At 39.4% G+C, this 18328-nt stretch overlaps 1 protein-coding gene and 1 long non-coding RNA gene across 5 annotated transcripts in view; one reads left to right on the top strand and one right to left on the bottom strand.

The window, feature by feature from the left end:
- LOC139626152 (uncharacterized) overlaps positions 1-12226 on the bottom strand; it is a 54429-nt gene extending 42203 nt beyond the window's left edge. Inside the window, exons 1-3 of the long non-coding RNA XR_011692129.1 lie at positions 11223-12226; positions 1301-1577; positions 938-982 (exon numbers count right to left, since the gene is read on the bottom strand). This is a non-coding gene — a long non-coding RNA (uncharacterized lncRNA). The remainder of the gene's footprint in view (positions 1-937; positions 983-1300; positions 1578-11222) is intronic.
- Positions 12227-14008: 1782 nt separating this feature from the next.
- Positions 14009-18083, top strand: dnajc19 (DnaJ (Hsp40) homolog, subfamily C, member 19). 4 transcript variants are annotated; one of them, XM_071486386.1, is made up of 6 exons: positions 14009-14090; positions 16082-16133; positions 16919-16992; positions 17131-17210; positions 17447-17517; positions 17878-18083. In XM_071486386.1, exons 2-6 carry the CDS (start codon positions 16091-16093, stop codon positions 17946-17948), a joined length of 339 nt encoding a protein of 112 aa, XP_071342487.1. In that variant the 5' UTR covers positions 14009-14090; positions 16082-16090; the 3' UTR covers positions 17949-18083. The 4 variants fall into 4 exon arrangements, with proteins under 4 accessions (XP_071342487.1, XP_071342490.1, XP_071342488.1 ...); XM_071486389.1 differs by lacking the exon at positions 14009-14090 and adding an exon at positions 14155-14179; XM_071486387.1 differs by lacking the exon at positions 14009-14090 and adding an exon at positions 15514-15651.
- Positions 18084-18328: the final 245 nt, after the last annotated feature.

Raw genomic sequence — 18328 nt, 5'->3', positions numbered from 1 at the left:
TCACTTAGAGAGTCCACTGGCTGAATTTAGTTCCTGTGCACTGACAGCATCCACTGTAGCTTCACTGAAAATGCGCTTAAGTAGCATCATATTGTCTACATTTCACTGTGTATTATATTTTTGTTACAGACTGATACGTAATGTTAGTTTTCATCTATTGCTCTATTACCAGAACAGAAAATATCTTAAAAAACAATGAAATCACCTCTGCATTATTCTCACAGCCATGACTGACCAACCTCCAAGTACTGAAGAAATACCGATATACTGATGACGTGGGAGTGTTTTCCCAGTATTCACAGTAACACAGTGTTGGAATCACCGCTAACATGTGGCATCATGTCATATGGCATAATTTGCTAAGCTTAAATTTAATTTATTGCCTTTGGTTGGTTAACTGTGGTGAAAATGAAAATGATTCCCATATTCAGCTGTAACACTAATCAAGATAAACTCAAACAGTGTAGTTTTCCTGGTGAACTCAAACCTCTGAATTTAAGAAAAAATACAGATAATTTATAGATATGAAGAGATTTTCTTGCAGTGCAGGGATAGGTTTGAAGTTAAACACTACCAAGCAAGAGAACACACACACACAGATATATATATATATATATATATATATAAGACAACAAACTTATTGAGTTTACAAATTTCATTCATGGTTTTACCCACGAAGACAAGACTACAGGCATCTGCCCTAATCTAATTCAATTCAGGCACTTTGGATTGCACATGAGATATACAATAAGTAAGGGGGAGAGGCAGTACCTGTCTAAGAGATACACAGACAAACAACTGAGTAACGGGTGAGACAGAGTGACAGATAGTATGAAAGAGATACTGTAGGGTAGACTGAAGGAGTGTGTGTACAGGCAGCAGCAGAGAGAAACAGTATACATCTGTAATATCTGTGATAGAAATTGTCAAAACTCACCAATCTCTGTATGGCAGGAACAGACTTCAGGTAACAGGAACTAGTCTGTAGGCCAGACAGACACACATTATATTAAATACACTAATTTAATTATTACAACTTCAAAAAAAGACTGCACTAATGTACAACATCAGAACTGGACCTAATCTATCTGAACTCCCTGGGTTCTGCCTGTCAGGGTTTCAAACATGTTACAAATCGTCATTGCTCTGACTACATCTCAGGTGAGCTGGGTAAACGACCTGCTTGTAGGTGTCACGCACTGTCTGTAAATCATACTGAGTTATTATTCTGAGTCAACAAGTCAGACGATTAATTTCATTTGCACAAATAGAAATTTACCGTTATTCCAAAGGGTCTGACCTGTAATAATCCACGACAGCAGCCTGCCCAGGTGTCGCTCAGGTAATAATCCCTGCAGGTAAATGCTGAGTGTCCTTCAGGAGTCAGGTGCTCTACTCACAAGACGGTCATGCAGAGGGATGAAAACAGTCAGATGAAATCCTCCTTCTGCTCCTCGTAATCCTTCAGCACAATGATCCCTGCAGAACGTTTCTTCTCCTCCTCTGCATCTTCATCTCTCCTCCCGACTCCTGTACGGAGGTGTCACACCTCTGAACGCAGGGCCAGCCAGACACACCTGCAACGGGACAACAGGTAAGAGGAGACCAGCAGCCTTCAGTGCAGGTGATACCATTCTTTCATCCCTCCTCTCTCCTCAGCATCGACAACTCTGTCTGTTCCTCGGAGTGTCTCTGCCAAGAGTAGCCGGGCACAGCCGTCCTGTTTTGCCGCTCTTTGCCAAACACACAAACACACACACATACACGCACATACACAGAGGAGAGTGTTGTGTTTTTTTCAGCAGCCGAGCTAACCCTGAGCCGGGGCCCGGTCTGCCTTTGAGATGCTCTCTAGCCCACAAACACAAGACGGCTTTCATTATCTTGCCCGTCGCAGCGCAAGGCCTAGCTTCTAAAAGCTACTGATTTCTTTCTTCCCTTAGCCCCCTGCACAAAGGGAGGGCATTTTGTAAATTACTTGCTCGTTTCAGACCAACAAAAGGTACTTTCATTGAACCCTCCCCCCCCCCCCCCCCACTGCTCTGCCTCTATCCTCCCGCCATTTGATTTTGCTCAAATTTGATTACAAGGCTTGAAAAAGGAGGGGAAGAAAAGAGAAGAGGAAATAAGAAAGCCCCACAGATGGCGTGTTCATTCAGTGCTGTGAATGGCTTTATATGGGCTGCCTTTATACATGTGGCAATCCAAAGACGCTTCAGCCGCTCCGCTAAAAAAAGAACTTGACAAAATTATTGGTTTGGCGGCTTTCTTACACAACTGACACGGGGAACTCTGAGAAAGAAAAGGATGCTTTCTCTTTCTCTTTCTTTCTTTCGCTCTCCTTGTCTCTGCACCTCACACTCCCTCTGGGTCGTACACCTTGATCAAAACAAACTAAATGAGGTGTTTGATTGCGAGAGAAAGAGTTTGGTTGCATGTGTGTGTGTTGTCATATTAATGACTACCTGCCCTTGGCCTACACTGGGCCACATTCCTAGACAACAAAGTGGCATATTCAGCAGAATTTACAGGAAGAGAATTAATAAAAATTAGACACGCTCTGACCATTAGATTTGATAATACACACATACACACACACAAACACACACGCACTCAGCTCAAATCAAACAGCTCAGACTGAACTTGAAAACATAAGCCAACACAAAGCGCAGAGCGTTCTGTTCTCTCACAGGCTATAATCCTGTTTCCACAATGGACCACTCACTCTGCACTTGTTTTCCTCAGGAGGATAATTATAGGTCTGTAGACACACACAGACACACACAGCTCTCTTGCTTTCTCTCTAACACACACACACACACACGCAGCAGAGTAGGCAGAGCAGAGTGAACTATGACTTGTTATCCCATTACCAAATCATCTCACACCACAGAACGTAGGATGAAGTGATGGTCTGGGACATCTCATGGCCACTCTGGTCAGAGAGACTAATGGATAGGAGTCAGTTAATCCCTGGTTCCACTGACTACACATCAGAGTGGAGGTCGTAGGCTGTGTCATTCCATCAGCGGGATGAAATGGTAGCCAATCACGAGGTCAGTCACACATAAGAACTGGACAGACAGAAATTCAATTATTGTCAGTCTTTATATTGTACTGTAGCCTTCTCTTTGTTTTCTTTCTTTCTGATATAAAGAAGATCTGAGTCACACACTGAGCAGCTTCTGAACTGTCCTATGACTCAGGAATGAAGAACTGCAACTGAGCCAACAAGCGGAAGATCAGGGTCTTCACTTGGTGACACCTGTCTAACATAAGGAATCAGTTCATTTTACCAAGGCTATTATAGTCTTTCACACAGAGACACGACTAAGGTCTACAGCCATGCTAACAGCTCTATGAGGGTGTACTTCAGCAGAGCAGTGCTTTGAGCTAAATGCTAATGTCAACAGGCTAACATGCTCACGATGATAATGTTAACATGGTGATGATAAGCAGGTACAAGTTATAAAATGTTCAGCATCTTAATTTAGCACTTTAGAATAATAACATTTGCTAATAAGCTCCAAACACAAAGTTCAGCAGAGGCTGATGGGAATGTCAGTTTTGTAGGTACAGTATATGATCAGTCATTGGTCAAATTGAAATTTTCACCTGATGGTGGCACTAGATGAAAAAGTAAAGGACTCGGCAAAGACATTAAAGTTCATTCTAAGGAGGACATAAATGTCTGTAGTAAATTTCATTGCAATCTTTCTAATAATTATCAAGATATTTCCCTCAAAACCTCAAATGTCAACCTCATGGTGGCACAAGAGAAAAAGTCAGGGGGTTCACCAAACCCATTATCATCCAGGCACCATGGATATCCATGGCAAGTCAGCCAGTAGCTCTTGAGATATTTCAATTGGACCAGATTGGCAGACCAATCAACTAACCAACTGACTCTGTCATGACTAGAGCCACACAGACTTGAAAAAATAGAAATGATGCAGTAAAATTTAGACTGGTCCCAAAGTGCAAGTGGCCACAGGCTTGATTTACCAGACTGTGTCACAGCAGAGTGGATTATCTTTTATTGTCCTTAAAGTCAGTTTGAAGTGATACAGATACCTGCGGTAATGGTTAAATAATTAAGCTTGTCACTTGAAGGCATCAATAGCTGAAAGGAGAGAGGTGACTACAAGAAACTGTAGGTGGACATCACTATTCTTGAGTTGCTTTAAGAATAATATTGAGATTATTTGACTTATTAAAAGGTGTACCCCTGTGATTTAGTATGCACCTGAAAAACTGGAGGGATTCACAGATGACAGATTAAAAAAGACTGGTCAAACTCAAAGCAGAATAGGCCACAATATTCCTGTTTGGTAAGTAGCAACACCTTTCATTCTCTACATCCCCAATTTGTAAGACTTTCAGGTGTAAATTTGCAATCTCTACATCAACCCCATAATAACCCTGTTACTTTTTTAGAATTTAAAGCATTTTCTGCAGAGCCACACAAGAAATTGTTTAACTGTTTTCACAGGCTTAGTATCATTCTCATGAACAGTGAATTAAACTTAATGTATGAAATCAGTGCATGCCCTCTTTAATTATCAATAAATCCAATAAAACCAAAGTCAACAAAGAACATTTCCTACTAACAAGTACTGTCCCTGTAGCCACAGTCTGACATATGTTATACCTCTGGGTCATAGGCCTCCAAAGTTCTCCAAACACTTCTAAAAACACATAAAGCAGCCATACTGTCACATTTGTGTGACATATTCCATCAATACGATGAACTATATAAACACCTGTGTCAAGCCCTCAGGACAAGCTAAGCAAGTAGTGCTTGGAGGTGGTCCTTCAGTGTGGCCCAGGACACAACTTGCGGCCCTGACCGCCTACAGATGTGGTCTGACTGATCAGATCTCAAATGCATTGTCAATGTGTCTTGGGTGTGTTTACACCTGTACTTAAGAGCAGTCCACTTGAGATCAATTCACATGAGACGCATATTAATGCCATGTCTGAACAAGGCCCAAGTTTCAACTATCGTCCCTTTGCCAGATGTTAAATTAGCTAGGAAAATCTATAGAAAGAGCTTGTTTCGCACAAAATGAAAAAACACATAAGAAATTAAAGTTTCTGTGACTAAATATTGTATTTCACATTGTAAATGTTCAACAACCACCTGTGCCTGTGTCATGTAAATTTTTAATCACAGGTGGAACATTTTGTAAAGGTTTTTAGACTCTATTAACCAATTTTTCTTAAAAACTATGCAGCTAAAGTTATTGCGGATGTTGAAAATGAATGCACCTGAACTCATATGAAGGGAGAATAGCTTGTAAAACATAAGCAATAAGTTGCCTCCAGTACAGAATATTGTTTCAGTACAACAAAAACCATGGGCTGCACGCTCCAACCAAAACCCTCTCACACACACAGACACACAAAAAGCTTCGGAGCGCAAAGATATAAAGCTGTAAAACGCTGACAAGACAGAACAGCAGCTCTCACAGCTTCCATATCTACCCCTTTAGAGATATTAGTACTACCAGCCATCATCACCAGCCGACCCACATTACATTTTCCCCCCAACCTGCCTGACCGAGGCTCACCACAGTGGAGTACGAGCACACCTTCCCAGAGATGCTGTTTTTTTTCCTTTTTTTTTTTTTTTGAGTACAATTTAATTCTGTCATTACTGATGAGGGCAGAGATTCCCTCAGTGGTCAGAGAACATTCATAATCAGCAGTTAGGTCTCCATCCGCAAAGCTGAAGTAATTATTGTCTCAAGATAAAAACGGAAAGCAGGGGGTGATTTTTTTTTAAAAGGCGAAAATAAACTAGAGATAGAAATGACCTTAATATTATTTCTCTCTCTGGGTATTTCCAGTAAGAGTATTCCATCGGAGGGTTTGATAAAAGGATTATGCAGCCAGCTTTATGTGGCTGGAGTCGAATCTGGATATGGAAGGAGAGCTGTTTGATTGAATAATTCTTGTTTCCTTTCTGCCAAGCTTGCAGTCCTCTTTGGGAAAAGTAAAAAATCAGCATTATGCCAGATTTATATATGTGCTCTGACTGTCTGGAGAAGTCAGTCTGTCCATGCTGTACGTCTGACCACCAGCCTGTCTATCTGTCTGCATGTTTTAGTGTCTGTCTGCGAGGATGCAAAAACAAACTCTGATGCCGAACATAATAAACATATTCATTCTGTATTCCTGGTTGCAGACTATATTTTAAGCAGGCTTCATTATGTAATGCCACACTGGACAGGGCCCACAAATGTTTGAATGGCTATTTCTACAACTGTGATCCATCTTCTGCATCTAACCAGGTACATCAAGAGAACATGCATAAGAGCCCAAGCAGCACGGATCATTCCTTTAATTACATCCTTAAAGTCCCAATGCAATTATCTGGTTTGCATGGCATCCAAATCTTGTACACAAGATAAACAAAATATACACTCAGTTTGCAGTTTACTAGGTACACCCAGCTAAACCTGCAGTCTAATACAACAGTCCTGCACTACATCCTCCCTTCATGAAGGTTATAATTTTCCGTTTTTATTGAAATTGTTTTAGAGAGCTGTTGATTCAACTGTGTGATGACGTTGGAGGATGTAGTTTGTGGTGCCGTTGAGCTGTATTACATTATACAGAGAGGTGTTTCTGTTACTTACCGTACCTGCACTGATATAAATGGACTGGACAAATTAATAGAAACACCTTTACATATATTGCAATACAAAACTGCATAAAGTGGAATCACTTCCTCTCTAAAACAGTTTCAACACAAACTGAACATTATAATCGTCATGAAGGGAGGATTGTTGTTTACGTCATTAATTTGATATATATGTTATGATCACATTCTTAAATGTGCACCTATAGCACCAAAAAAATTGGCCTGGATGTAACTTTGCAGTCAGTCCAACAATATGGGAGAAATATAACAGTTGGGGTTGATTATCCAATTTGGTCGAGTGTCTCTGAGTAATAATTAAGCCTGTGAAGCCACTTCAAAACCACCATCAATTGAAAAAAAAAAAACTAGGTGTTGAAAATGAAATAAAATAATAAAAGATTGCCAAATATAAATCTTCACTACTTTTTCGAAATGTATTATGAGTTATTATTTATACTTTTATAATTTACTGTTATAAAATTGAACTTTTGGTACAAGTGTAAAAAAAAAAATCTTAATTCTACCAGTACAACTTAAACTAAAATCTAAAGTGAAGAATTTTCTAATTAATGGCAAAATAAAAGGGAAAACAACCCAAAATAATACTGAGGCTCAGTCACTTGGTATCTGGCATGAAGACTGAGCAAAGAAAAAAAATCCAGTAATGAATGGATTTTGATTTAAACTGTTAAAATAACAAAGCGTTATTCGCCTGCTGTTATCGGGCATCATCAGCAGTCAGAGCATGCTGCCGTTTAGGCGTTTGACCTCAGAGTTTAGTTATCATAACAGGGTTGTGACCCCACGACCTGCAGTCATTACTGCCGTCTCCTCCAATCAGCCCTCCAAAGCTCTGATAAAGCCCTCTGGGACGAAACAGGCTGCTGGAATAGAGGTGACTTTAGATTTATGTATGTGTGTTAGTAATGTTAGTGTGCCTGCGCGCCTCTCTGTCATGGTTCTATACTTATGAGGACCAAGACATTCTAACAGTGATTGAAAGATGAGGAAAACCCACCAAACTGAGGATATTTTGATGCTATTCACCTCTTGAAGAGCTTAGTTTAGGATTAGCATTTTGGTTTAGGGTTAAGATAAGAATTAAGATGAAGCATAGGTTAGGAATGGGGTTAAAAATGAGGATAGCTTGGGGTTAGAACTTGGGTTTAGGTTAAACAGTTAATACAGCAGCTGACAGATAGAGTAGTAGGAGGGTTTGGGATTGACAAAGTTGAAGTTAAAGCAACAAACATCTTTATATATTCCAGTGGATCAGATGATAAATTGAGCTTTTCTCCAACAGGTTCAATATGCCACTGAAATACATTTAAACCAACATGAATCTCAAGTGCAAACATGGCTGATTTAAATCTGTAGCAGACTTTGTTTACATGCCACATGTTGTAGTCCCACAGGATACCAGGACACCACTTTAGTTCTGACCCTATAGTCAAATTGTTCTATAAGGGAATCTGTCCAAAGTGAGATCTGATGCAAACCAAAGAAATTCAAAATACAAATAAATACAGTGTATGAGAAGTTTCTAGTTATTATAAAATATAATTTAGGGCTTGAACACATGAAAGTAAATGCTTAAGTATGACTGTTTGTTAAATTAACATAAAAATCACATTTTAAAGTGCTGCTCTTTTATCATAGTATATTTATATACAGTAAAAGATAAAAACGTATCACATGATGATGTGTTTTGTGTAGTCTCTTGTGCCCCCCCCCCACCCCACCCACCCCCCATGAGAGATCAGAGACAGACCAGACTGCCTCCTGTCTATCAGCACAGATCAAAGATTAAACAACACTTGACCCTTGCTTTGGCCCTTATTTATTTTATTACTGATTGTGAAGCTGAATGATGATTTAAAAGTCAAATTTTTTGACAGAAATTTTCATATCAGACAAGATCTGTTTGTTTTTCCTGAATATAGTATTTTAGTGAAAGAGCAAAATATTATCAAGTTGTATTCTTAAAAACCAAAAGTGTCACTCAGTGTTAACAGTGTTTACATCCTGGTGGGACTGCAGCCTGCTCTCAAGCCAGGATCATCAGGGTCACGTTGCTTGTGCTTTCATCCATATCTTTTATATTAAAAGATGTAAAAAGTGATTTAACCAAGCATGAATTAAACTTTATGTTTTTGTGGTTTTCTGTGTGCTCAATATTCAACTCCTTGCCACTTAAAAAACAAAACACAATACAGCTGTCTTGTAATTAAAATCCCATTCTGACGAGGATTCATTCTGAAACCATGCATCTGTTTTTCTTTTGTTTCTAAACTATATAAAAACATGAATGTGCAGTGGCACTCTACTGAGTTTTTTTACTTGTCCTAAACTGCTGTCCTTCCGGGGTGAGAGTATTTCTCCATAACACTACACAAGTCTCAAGGCAAAAAGAAAAATGTCTTGTTTTGGGAACATGACTGAAAAAACAATAGAGATTAAGGCAGAGTTTCAAAGAAGAAAAGCTGAAGTTTACAATGCAACAAATAGATATTAAAAATGCCCTGATTCGGTTAATTTAAAAACAAATAAAATGTTTATTTCCTTGGGACATTGTCCTGAAATGAAAAGACAATTTTTTTCATTCATGTCATGATATCACTATCACACTTCCCTCTCCTCCCAACATAATAACTGAGAATTTCTCCAATCTATTCATCCTTTCTTGCACTGTAGGCTAATTAGGACTGAACGTATCTTCAGAAGCAGTTTCTCAGAGTAATTTGAAGATCATCATTGATCCAGACTTCAAGACAGTCAGGGGAAACTAGCTGAATGAATACTAGCCAGTGAAGTAATTTCACATGTGTTGAGAGCCTGTTGCATGTGTTGTCGATTCAGTCTACTGATTATCACCCCTCCTACATTATTCTTGTTCTAATCATACTGTTAGCTAAAAAACTGCATTCAGGTGGGTCACACAGAAATACTTACAACATATACTGTACACTTTTCAACAAAAACTAAGAGCTACGTCAAGATGTGACAAATTTAGACATGGTAGTTTGTCACATTAGGAAATTATTATAATAAAAACAAAATGGAAATGTGACCATGTTTCTATTGTTCATTATCCTGTGTATGGAGCAGGCAATAAAACCAATGATTACCATTATTTTAGTATATTAAGTCTCCATATTCTTCTCCAGTCACTTTCACCTAATTCTGAAGGGGGTGGGGTGACTAAGGTCACTGCTGTCAACAATACTGATTCCTGGAAGAATTTGAAATACACTGTCTTTTTTCATTGTCTATTATATGCAGAGAAGTAGACAGAGAAAGACAAACAACCAAATACCAATATTCTACTGTTCATCTTTCAGCTTCAGTCTCCCACCTTGGTAAAAAAAAATCTGAATTTTTGACTAAACATTTTTAAATATCACACATAACCCACCAGTCCGGCAAGACTGTTTTTATACAGGTGCCTGTATTAAATGTTAATTTAAAGGTGTTGTTGTCCACTGGATCAAAAACCAAAACGATGATGGTCATCTTTAAAGAATACTGAAAAGTAATTTGTTTGCATGACAAAATACCCAACTGCTGAACTTATGTAACCAGACCAATGAGCATCTTAACAATTTAAATGATTTTAAGTAAGAAAAGAGTTTGTCAACACAAGTGATTAAATCAAAATATAAAGAAAAAGCAGCATGAACGGGCTCAAGACTGAAAATGAATATCTAGCAAACATGCTAAAAGTGGTAAATAAAGTCAAAAAGCCACAGATGTCTTAACGTATCATGTCAACAGGAGCACCACACCTATTGGCAGAAATGAGTCATTCTCGTGAAGTCACTCCAGAAAATGATTGGTCAGGAAAATAATCCACTGACAAGAGGTCACAGCAGCAACCATCAAAACCTGACCCCAGGAAACTAGCTCTCAGTTATAAACCAGTAGGTTGATAGTCAAAGCTTTTCTTATGTCCTTTATTGTCTTTGCTTTAAATTAAAGGAAATTAAACAGTGATCATTTTATAATTTTCGCCAAACCAGAGGAAGACAGCTTCACGAAGCTACAAACAACGACCATCTCTTCAGCACGGGAGCCTCAAAACTTCTGATCAACTAATGACAAAACTTTTCTCTTCACTTTTATCATCAGGTAAACATTTCCATTAGGAGTAAAAAACAGCAGTGCAGAGCTCACTTTGCTATCAAAGCATGCAGGTCACCTTGGTCCACATATATTCAGTCTCCTCAATGCACAATGGAAATGCAAAGTCCAACTGCAACTCACAAAACAGTCAAACGCAGCCCTGCATGGATCAAAACTTACTATCATCCCTCTTCATCTCCTCAGGCAGCCTCACAGTCTACCTCCTGAGTGCGTAAAAAAACCCTCTGTCCCTAAAGTATCTCATTGTCATTCCTAATCACACCTCAGTATCATAAACAAACACAACTTTTTTTTTTATTATTTATTCAGCTCTCTCTGTTTATGCAGTTCCCAGAAGGCATTGCCTTTTAGACTCTCCCTCTCTGGCAGCAAAGATGTCGCGAAAACAAATAAGAGCGAAAACAAAACAAAACAAAGTCTCCTGAAATACCTTGTGGATGCCCAGAGGAAGGCGCTGGACAGACAGATGAGCAGATAGGTTTCCTCTGTCCTCCTCTCTCAGGCTGCCTCCTCTCTCGGCGTGCTGTGGAGAGTGACTGCTCACAGCCCGCCTGGCATATCTAATTAGAGCCAGGCTGTTGCCACTATCGGGCAGAGGATCTACCTCTCCAATCTCTCCTGACTCAATCTTCCCCATCTCTGATTTTCTTTTATATTTATGCTGGAATATTTAATTGTAGACAAAAGGTTACTCTGGGCTCTATTCATCGCACACAGGCAGAATAATCTCCTTTAAAAGGCTTGACATTTCAGGCTTTTCAAAAGGGGCTGAAAAAATTATATCCCCCGCTTTTGTTAATCAATGAAGTAGAACTCCCCCGAACAAAAGAATTAAATTGCTTGGTTGGGTTAATAAAACACACAGAAATAGCTGCTTCCTGTGGGCTTTTGTGCCTGCCACTGGCTCCCCCCATATGCAACCAGCACTGTAATTCCATATGATTTGGGGGGCAAAACTCTCATTTCTCCACACAGTTGGCTTTTTAAATCCTATTGAATGAGCAGTCTGTGAGGCTGGCTGATTGGGACCTCTTGCCTGAGCCTGGCTGCCTGGCTGCCTGGCTAGCAGAACAGGCTCTCTCCATTTAAATATGACTTCCACTAAGGAGAGACAGCAGGTCCACTACAATTTACAATTTCTATACTGCCCCTGCTTCAGAAAAACATTGTAATTATGCAAATGATAGGGGCAATAATTAGGCCCTTCACTGTCCCATTGTGTTAGCCGCTGTCGTGTTTCGGTCCAATGGTAGGAGAGACGCAGCAGGGCACGGTCGGGTTTAAATTGCTCCTTACAGACAGCCTGCAGATGTTCACAGCATCTTTGGTCCTATAACTAGCCATCACCCGAGCCAGGGTGCCCCCATATACGACAGCGTAGCAGCAGACTCTGGTTTAGCTGTCTGAGAGGTAGAAGCTAATACAGCACATTGCTGTTTTACCTAGAGGCCTGCTGGTATGTGACACGCTCCATTGTATCCTTCATGCTCTGTTTTACATGTAAGCACTACTTGTATCTTATGCCTGCAGCACGTGAGCAGCTCTATTACCCCGACAACCCGTCTGCACTGAATGTGTTGCATTGTAATCTGCACGAAAAAGCACAATTTTAATAGTTCATTAACTTTTAAAGTCGTTCTAAAAGCAGATATGTCAATCATTCACTGGTTCAAGTTCCTCAAACAGCAATTCTGTTTTACATCACTGTGAAGTAAATATCCCTGGGTTTTAGTTTCAGTTACACAAAACCAAGCTTGACCTCTGGGAAATAGTGATAGATGTTTTCTACTATCTACTGGTGATTTGTGACTAAATGCTTATGAAATTAAATGGAAAAAATAATTTACAGATTAGTTAATAATGAACATAATCATTAGTTGCAGCCCTACATACTATAACTGTACGTACCAACTTACAGAAAAGACAGTAATGATGTTAGGTTTACCAAACTACTTGAGCTTCTCTGGAACAATTTTGGTGGTTAAAAAAAAATAATAATAAATAAAAAAAAAAAGGTGAACACTATTGGTCATCTTATTCGTACAAGACCCTGCACACTCACACAGGTGTTCTCACTTTCTCTGATCACCTGACCGCTGCTTAGGTCAAAGGTGAAAGTGTTGTGCTGGAATTTACTTAAGGTCACTGAACTCCATTTAGTAATGCCACGTTCACCTCCAACTTATAATTCCAAATTGGAGATATTGGGACACAGACGATGTGCAGAGAACTACAGACATGTCAACAAACTGTTGGCAGAATAGCTGCAAGTGCACCAGAGCCGGCAACTACATCAAAATAAAAGTCCAGTGTTGACACTGATACAATTAGCTCATTTTATAGAAGCTATAAAGTGTTTGTTGGTATCTGGTTTCACTTGGTAAGATATGGTTTCCAAATATAAAACACAACAAAACTAGCTAATGTCAGCTGTTTATCTAGGTTTGACTACAAGGTTAGCAATAGGGCTACCACATTAGAACAATGCATGGGCACTCCTAAGTCAAAACAATGGGCGTCGTTCCTGTTCTTCCCATTCTGCCCACATTGCATGAATGCAACACAACAGTTGCAACAAAGCAGACAGGATGTCAATCAAGCACAGTCTCATCAGCCAAAGCACAATGTTAAGTGTTTAAGTTTACAATATATTACTTCAAGGAGCCCGTTGACTAAAATGCTACAAGTGACCTATCAAAACATCTGTGTGCCCACTTGCTCCAAAAGAATTTAGTGGGCATGAATCAATTGAGCAAAGTGATAGTGTACTTATTTTTGTAATCAAGTAGGCCTAAGGTACATTATTGGACAAAAACTGGAGAAATTAATACCCTTTGATACTTTTAATGTTTTACTGAAAAATGCAGACAGATAAGAGACAGACAGTCCCTAAATCAGCAAACCACTCACCTACTGCAGAGGCCTGGATGTGAACTTTAAGTCTGTTCCCTGCAGCTCCCTCTACTTCCTTTGTGCTAACATGACAAAAACATTGCACAACAATTAAGTTAACAACAGCTGACTCATTTTTAATTGTGTTGATTTAAAGCAAGACAATAACATTTGAAAGCGTAAACAACACTTTTCAAACTCTTTCAAAATTCATAATCAGCAAATGTCATTTCAGTACACTCAGGGGTTTTGCTGCTGCTGCTGTAGTTTATTTACTAACCATAGTTTCCTATTCACTCCAGTGCTATTTGCTGCCTGCAGTCAAGTGGACGATGCGGCAGACAGGGGTTACACAGCACCACCATTAAACCACCAATTTTATACACCTTGGATCAGTACACAGCAGGTGAGCTCACAAATCGGTCTGGAAATCAGCAGAGGTGTAGTGTAACTAACTGCATTTACTCAAGTACTTTACTTTAGTGCAAATTTAAGGTAGGTGTACTTTAATTGAGTGTCTCTACTTCCTCTCCACTACACTACAGACGGAAATGTTTTATTTGTTACTCCACTACATTTATTCAACAGCTTCTGTACTACTTATTTTACAAAATAATATTTTTGCCTTGAAAACATATCAAGAGCTTAAGGGCCATTTTTCTGTATTAAATACTCTTGTACTTTGACACTTCAAGCACACTTTCCCTGCATACTTTAACTTGAATAACATTTTGAATGCATACCGAATTGAGTGTAATTGTGCAAAAATGTACTAAAGACTGTCAAATATAAAACTATACAGAGTAGAAAAAGGTTAGGTAAAAGTGGATGTCAGTACTTTATTGCTAACTGGATGAAATGCTAAAATGACTAAGAACAGATGCTCATATTAAAACAGTAGCAGCAATGTAGTCTTAAAATGTTATCTTTCTCTAAGTAAAAGTGTGCAAGATGTGTTCAAACTATACCGCCATAAACATTTGCATTGTAGCAGATGTAATGTGACACTTAAAGTGTTACAGCTGAATAAATACAAGCATTCAGAGAAAACCTGATTTTATGCTGCTTCACCTCAGCTAACATGCTTGCTAACAACTTCCAGCTTGAGCACACAGGAAGCCACAAACAGTTTAACCAGTTACCTCTGAAGTCAGCATTAAAGAAATTAAAATTAACCTAAAGTTAAATTGAACCTACCGCCAAAAAAAAAAGGTGTTCTCAAAACAACAGACTTGTTATTGTAGTTTGGTCCTTTTTTTTTTTATCACACACAAGTGATACACAGTCCATGGAGGCAATTGGAGGCTACTTCAAAAGCCCTATCCACTTATTATTACTCACTCACTTCTGGACACACCTGTATGACATACATATGTTTTTAGATCCAGTGTGTCGTACACAAGACACCGTTATCTCTGGTGGCTACTGCAAATACATGTTCATAAACCCGCATTGAAATCATAGAAAAAAAAAGACGAACTCCAGAACTCGCCTGAGAATCACTGCGTTTTAAATTTTTCTTCAGTATCAAAGTAATTCATTGAAGTTGTTAGTCAATGCAATGATACATTGGAGAAGAGGAACTCCGCATAGTTAATTCGGCGTATTTCATTTTCTATAATGGACACAAATATAGGTTTAAAAATTAAAAAAACAGCGTATTTCATTGAGTTCATGGGAACATTATGATCCGTCTCTTGTTAGAGTTTATCTCTACATCAAAGTGAAGACTAACGTAAAATTTTCCAAAAGACCTTTTGGAAAATATAATTTACTTCTAACGATTTTGAGTGGGTTTGTTCTGATTTGACAACTTTTTGTCAGTCAAATCTGGCAACGCTGTTTCACGACAGTTCTCTGTCATTTCCGGCATAAACACATGAACGCCCGGGCGACAGCAAGAACATGAGAGGTCAAAAGTTATGATCCTGATCTTTACCAGACACGGAACATAATACTCAGACATGGTAGGTCGGGCTTGTTATTCACTAACTGGAAGGACGGTGTGAAAGTGGACGCAAGCTCAGGAGCCTGCCTGAACGCTGCTGAACGGTCACTGTAAATGGCTAAGCTAACGTTAGCTTTACTCAAACGTGCATTAGCCAGCATGACGTGATCGAAACCTGGTTTACGTTTGATCTACCGCTTTAATAAGCCAGCTAACCAACGCCAACATGGTATTAATAGCGGTTTGAAATAAATGTAGGTAAAAGTAGTGTAAAAGTGTAATTGCTTCAGGTGGGCTTTGCAATAGGCTATGCCGCAGCTCAATCTGGTGCCATTTGTTTACATTGCAGTTGCAGAACAGTCTGTTAGTCGGTGCTGGTGATTGTCTGTGAATCCTCTCCAGTGGTTTTGTTGTTGACCTCTTTCCTCCCTCTCCTTCTCCTTCTGCAGGCCAGTTCCATGGTGGCAGTGGGACTGGCTCTGGCAGCAGCCGGATTTGCAGGTAGGTGCATGAGTCTGTCTGTGCAGGTGTTTCTGTTATTTTGTCCCACCCATTTCTGTCAGTGAGGTATCGCCTCTCTGTTTAATGCAATGCAGTTCAACAGCAGCATGAACTACATCCTTCAAAACGATCATAGAGGTGAATCAACAGCGTCAGTATAATCTTAACATTATAACCTTCATGAAGGTTTTATTGAAGGACTGTTGTATTAGACAGCATTAGTTTTAGCTGGGTGTACCTAATAAACTGCCTCTGGAGTGTATTTCACCAACATTATTAAAGTTATTTAAAAAGTTATGCTGTGAGCTTGACCCCCCCCCCCTGACTTGTGGCCAATCAGTCTTGTGTGTCATCACTGTCCCAAGTCAAGTCTGGAGTCCAATAGAGAATAGCAATTCAAACTACTTATACTATAATGGGCCCCGCTATAAGACAGGGGTAACAAAACTCCAACTTATTAGGGAATTGTAAAAGATAAAAGCATGAAAATGTTTGTGTTGTGGTCTTACAGAGATGATCTGGCCTACAAATCACATTTTCCATAGGGTACATGATTGTTTGGTGCGTCACCATTTTTTTTTCCAGTGAAAACGAAATGCAAAAATAACCATTACCACTGAAAATTGTCATGACTCAATCACAATACCTGTCCAAATAAGCAATATATATAATTTTTTTTCATATCTTTCAGCCCTAGTGAGCATCAGTCAGAGCATCAGAATATATCAGCAGAGTTTGGGTGGATTTACCCTTCACCACCACCTCATCTCTTCTTTGTCTTCCAGGTCGCTATGCCTTGCAGGCCATGAAGCAAATGGAGCCTCAGGTGAAACAAGCACTCCAGAGCTTCCCCAACACGGTAAGAAGGGAAACAAGCACACGATAAAGATATCTCCAAATGCTAGTGTGATATGTTCTAGATACCTCTTGATCTCTCACTTTACTTTTCATAAGCAGACACATCAAGTTCAGCTGTTATCTGTATATGTTGTTGCAGGCTTTTGGAGGAGGGTACTATAGAGGTGGATTTGAACCAAAGATGACCAAGAGAGAAGCTGCCCTTGTTCTAGGTGTCAGGTATGTGAACACTGTTTCCCACACCAGTAACTCTTTTATCTACTCAGCACAGTTCGATCCAACAGTTATGTCACAGTACAGCCACATACAGTATATTAATGGATTAGGTTCTGTCCTGCACATTAGCCTGTCGTTGTCACTGTACTCTCCACTACAGCAGAAAACCTCTTAACCGCTAGTATTCTTACTGATTATTATAGTAATAATTCACTGATGTACCACGTACTGTTTTACAGTCCCACAGCCAACAGGAATAAGATCAGAGAGGCCCACAGAAAACTGATGATCCTGAACCATCCAGACAGAGGTGAGTGGAAGCTTTAAAAGTTTCCCATCGGTTCTTACAGATTTCTGGTATTAGCTACAAGGAAGTACTCAACAGATCTGCAGTACACTGCCCTCGTCTGCTTTACTACAAGTTTCACTTTCCTTGCTAGATATCATTTGTTATTCAAATCATTTTATTTGAATGCCCAGGGGGGCAGCAACTTGCAGTCATTAAAAGGTCTTCCAGTTTTTAAGGGGCAGTGAAGAGGAGTCAAGATGTGTTTGTGTAACAACTGCATCTAGCATGGCTGCTAATGCTGAAATTTGTAGTTTTATCCTCACACGAGTTCAGTAAAATGTCATAAAATGTAACTGTGGACATTGTGTGTCTCTCACACAGGTGGATCTCCCTACATAGCAGCAAAGATAAATGAAGCAAAGGATTTGATGGATGGCCAGACAAAGAAATAGCATTGAAGTTGCTGGTGACGTAAATGTGGTCTCACACTGCTCTTACTCGTGCTGTTGAACTGACTGGCTTGAGAGATTACCAGACTTTTCTAACTGATTTGTTCTCAAATAAAATCACACTGTATAAATTGTTAATGGAGCTCTCCCTCGTTATTATCCTGTATTTTGGTTTTACTTTGTGCACCTTTCACCAAATGTCAGGTCTAACATTGTTTTCCACTTGACAGGAACCTTAAGTAATAGGTTTGCAACAAGACTCATATTCCCATATGTACATTGAAATAGCTTTGAATTTAATACTAGAAGCACTACAACTTTGGAGGTCACCCACTTGATTTGAATTAGACTGCTGCAGGTTTTTTGTCCCACATCACTTACAT

Source organism: Trachinotus anak, unplaced genomic scaffold, assembly GCF_046630095.1.
Source record: "Trachinotus anak isolate AG129_WGS33_773 ecotype Australia unplaced genomic scaffold, CSIRO_AGI_Tana_v1 ptg000010l, whole genome shotgun sequence".
Lineage (NCBI taxonomy): Eukaryota > Metazoa > Chordata > Actinopteri > Carangiformes > Carangidae > Trachinotus > Trachinotus anak.
Note: the sequence above shows the minus strand (reverse complement) of the source record. Positions and strands in the feature narration are given on the sequence as shown.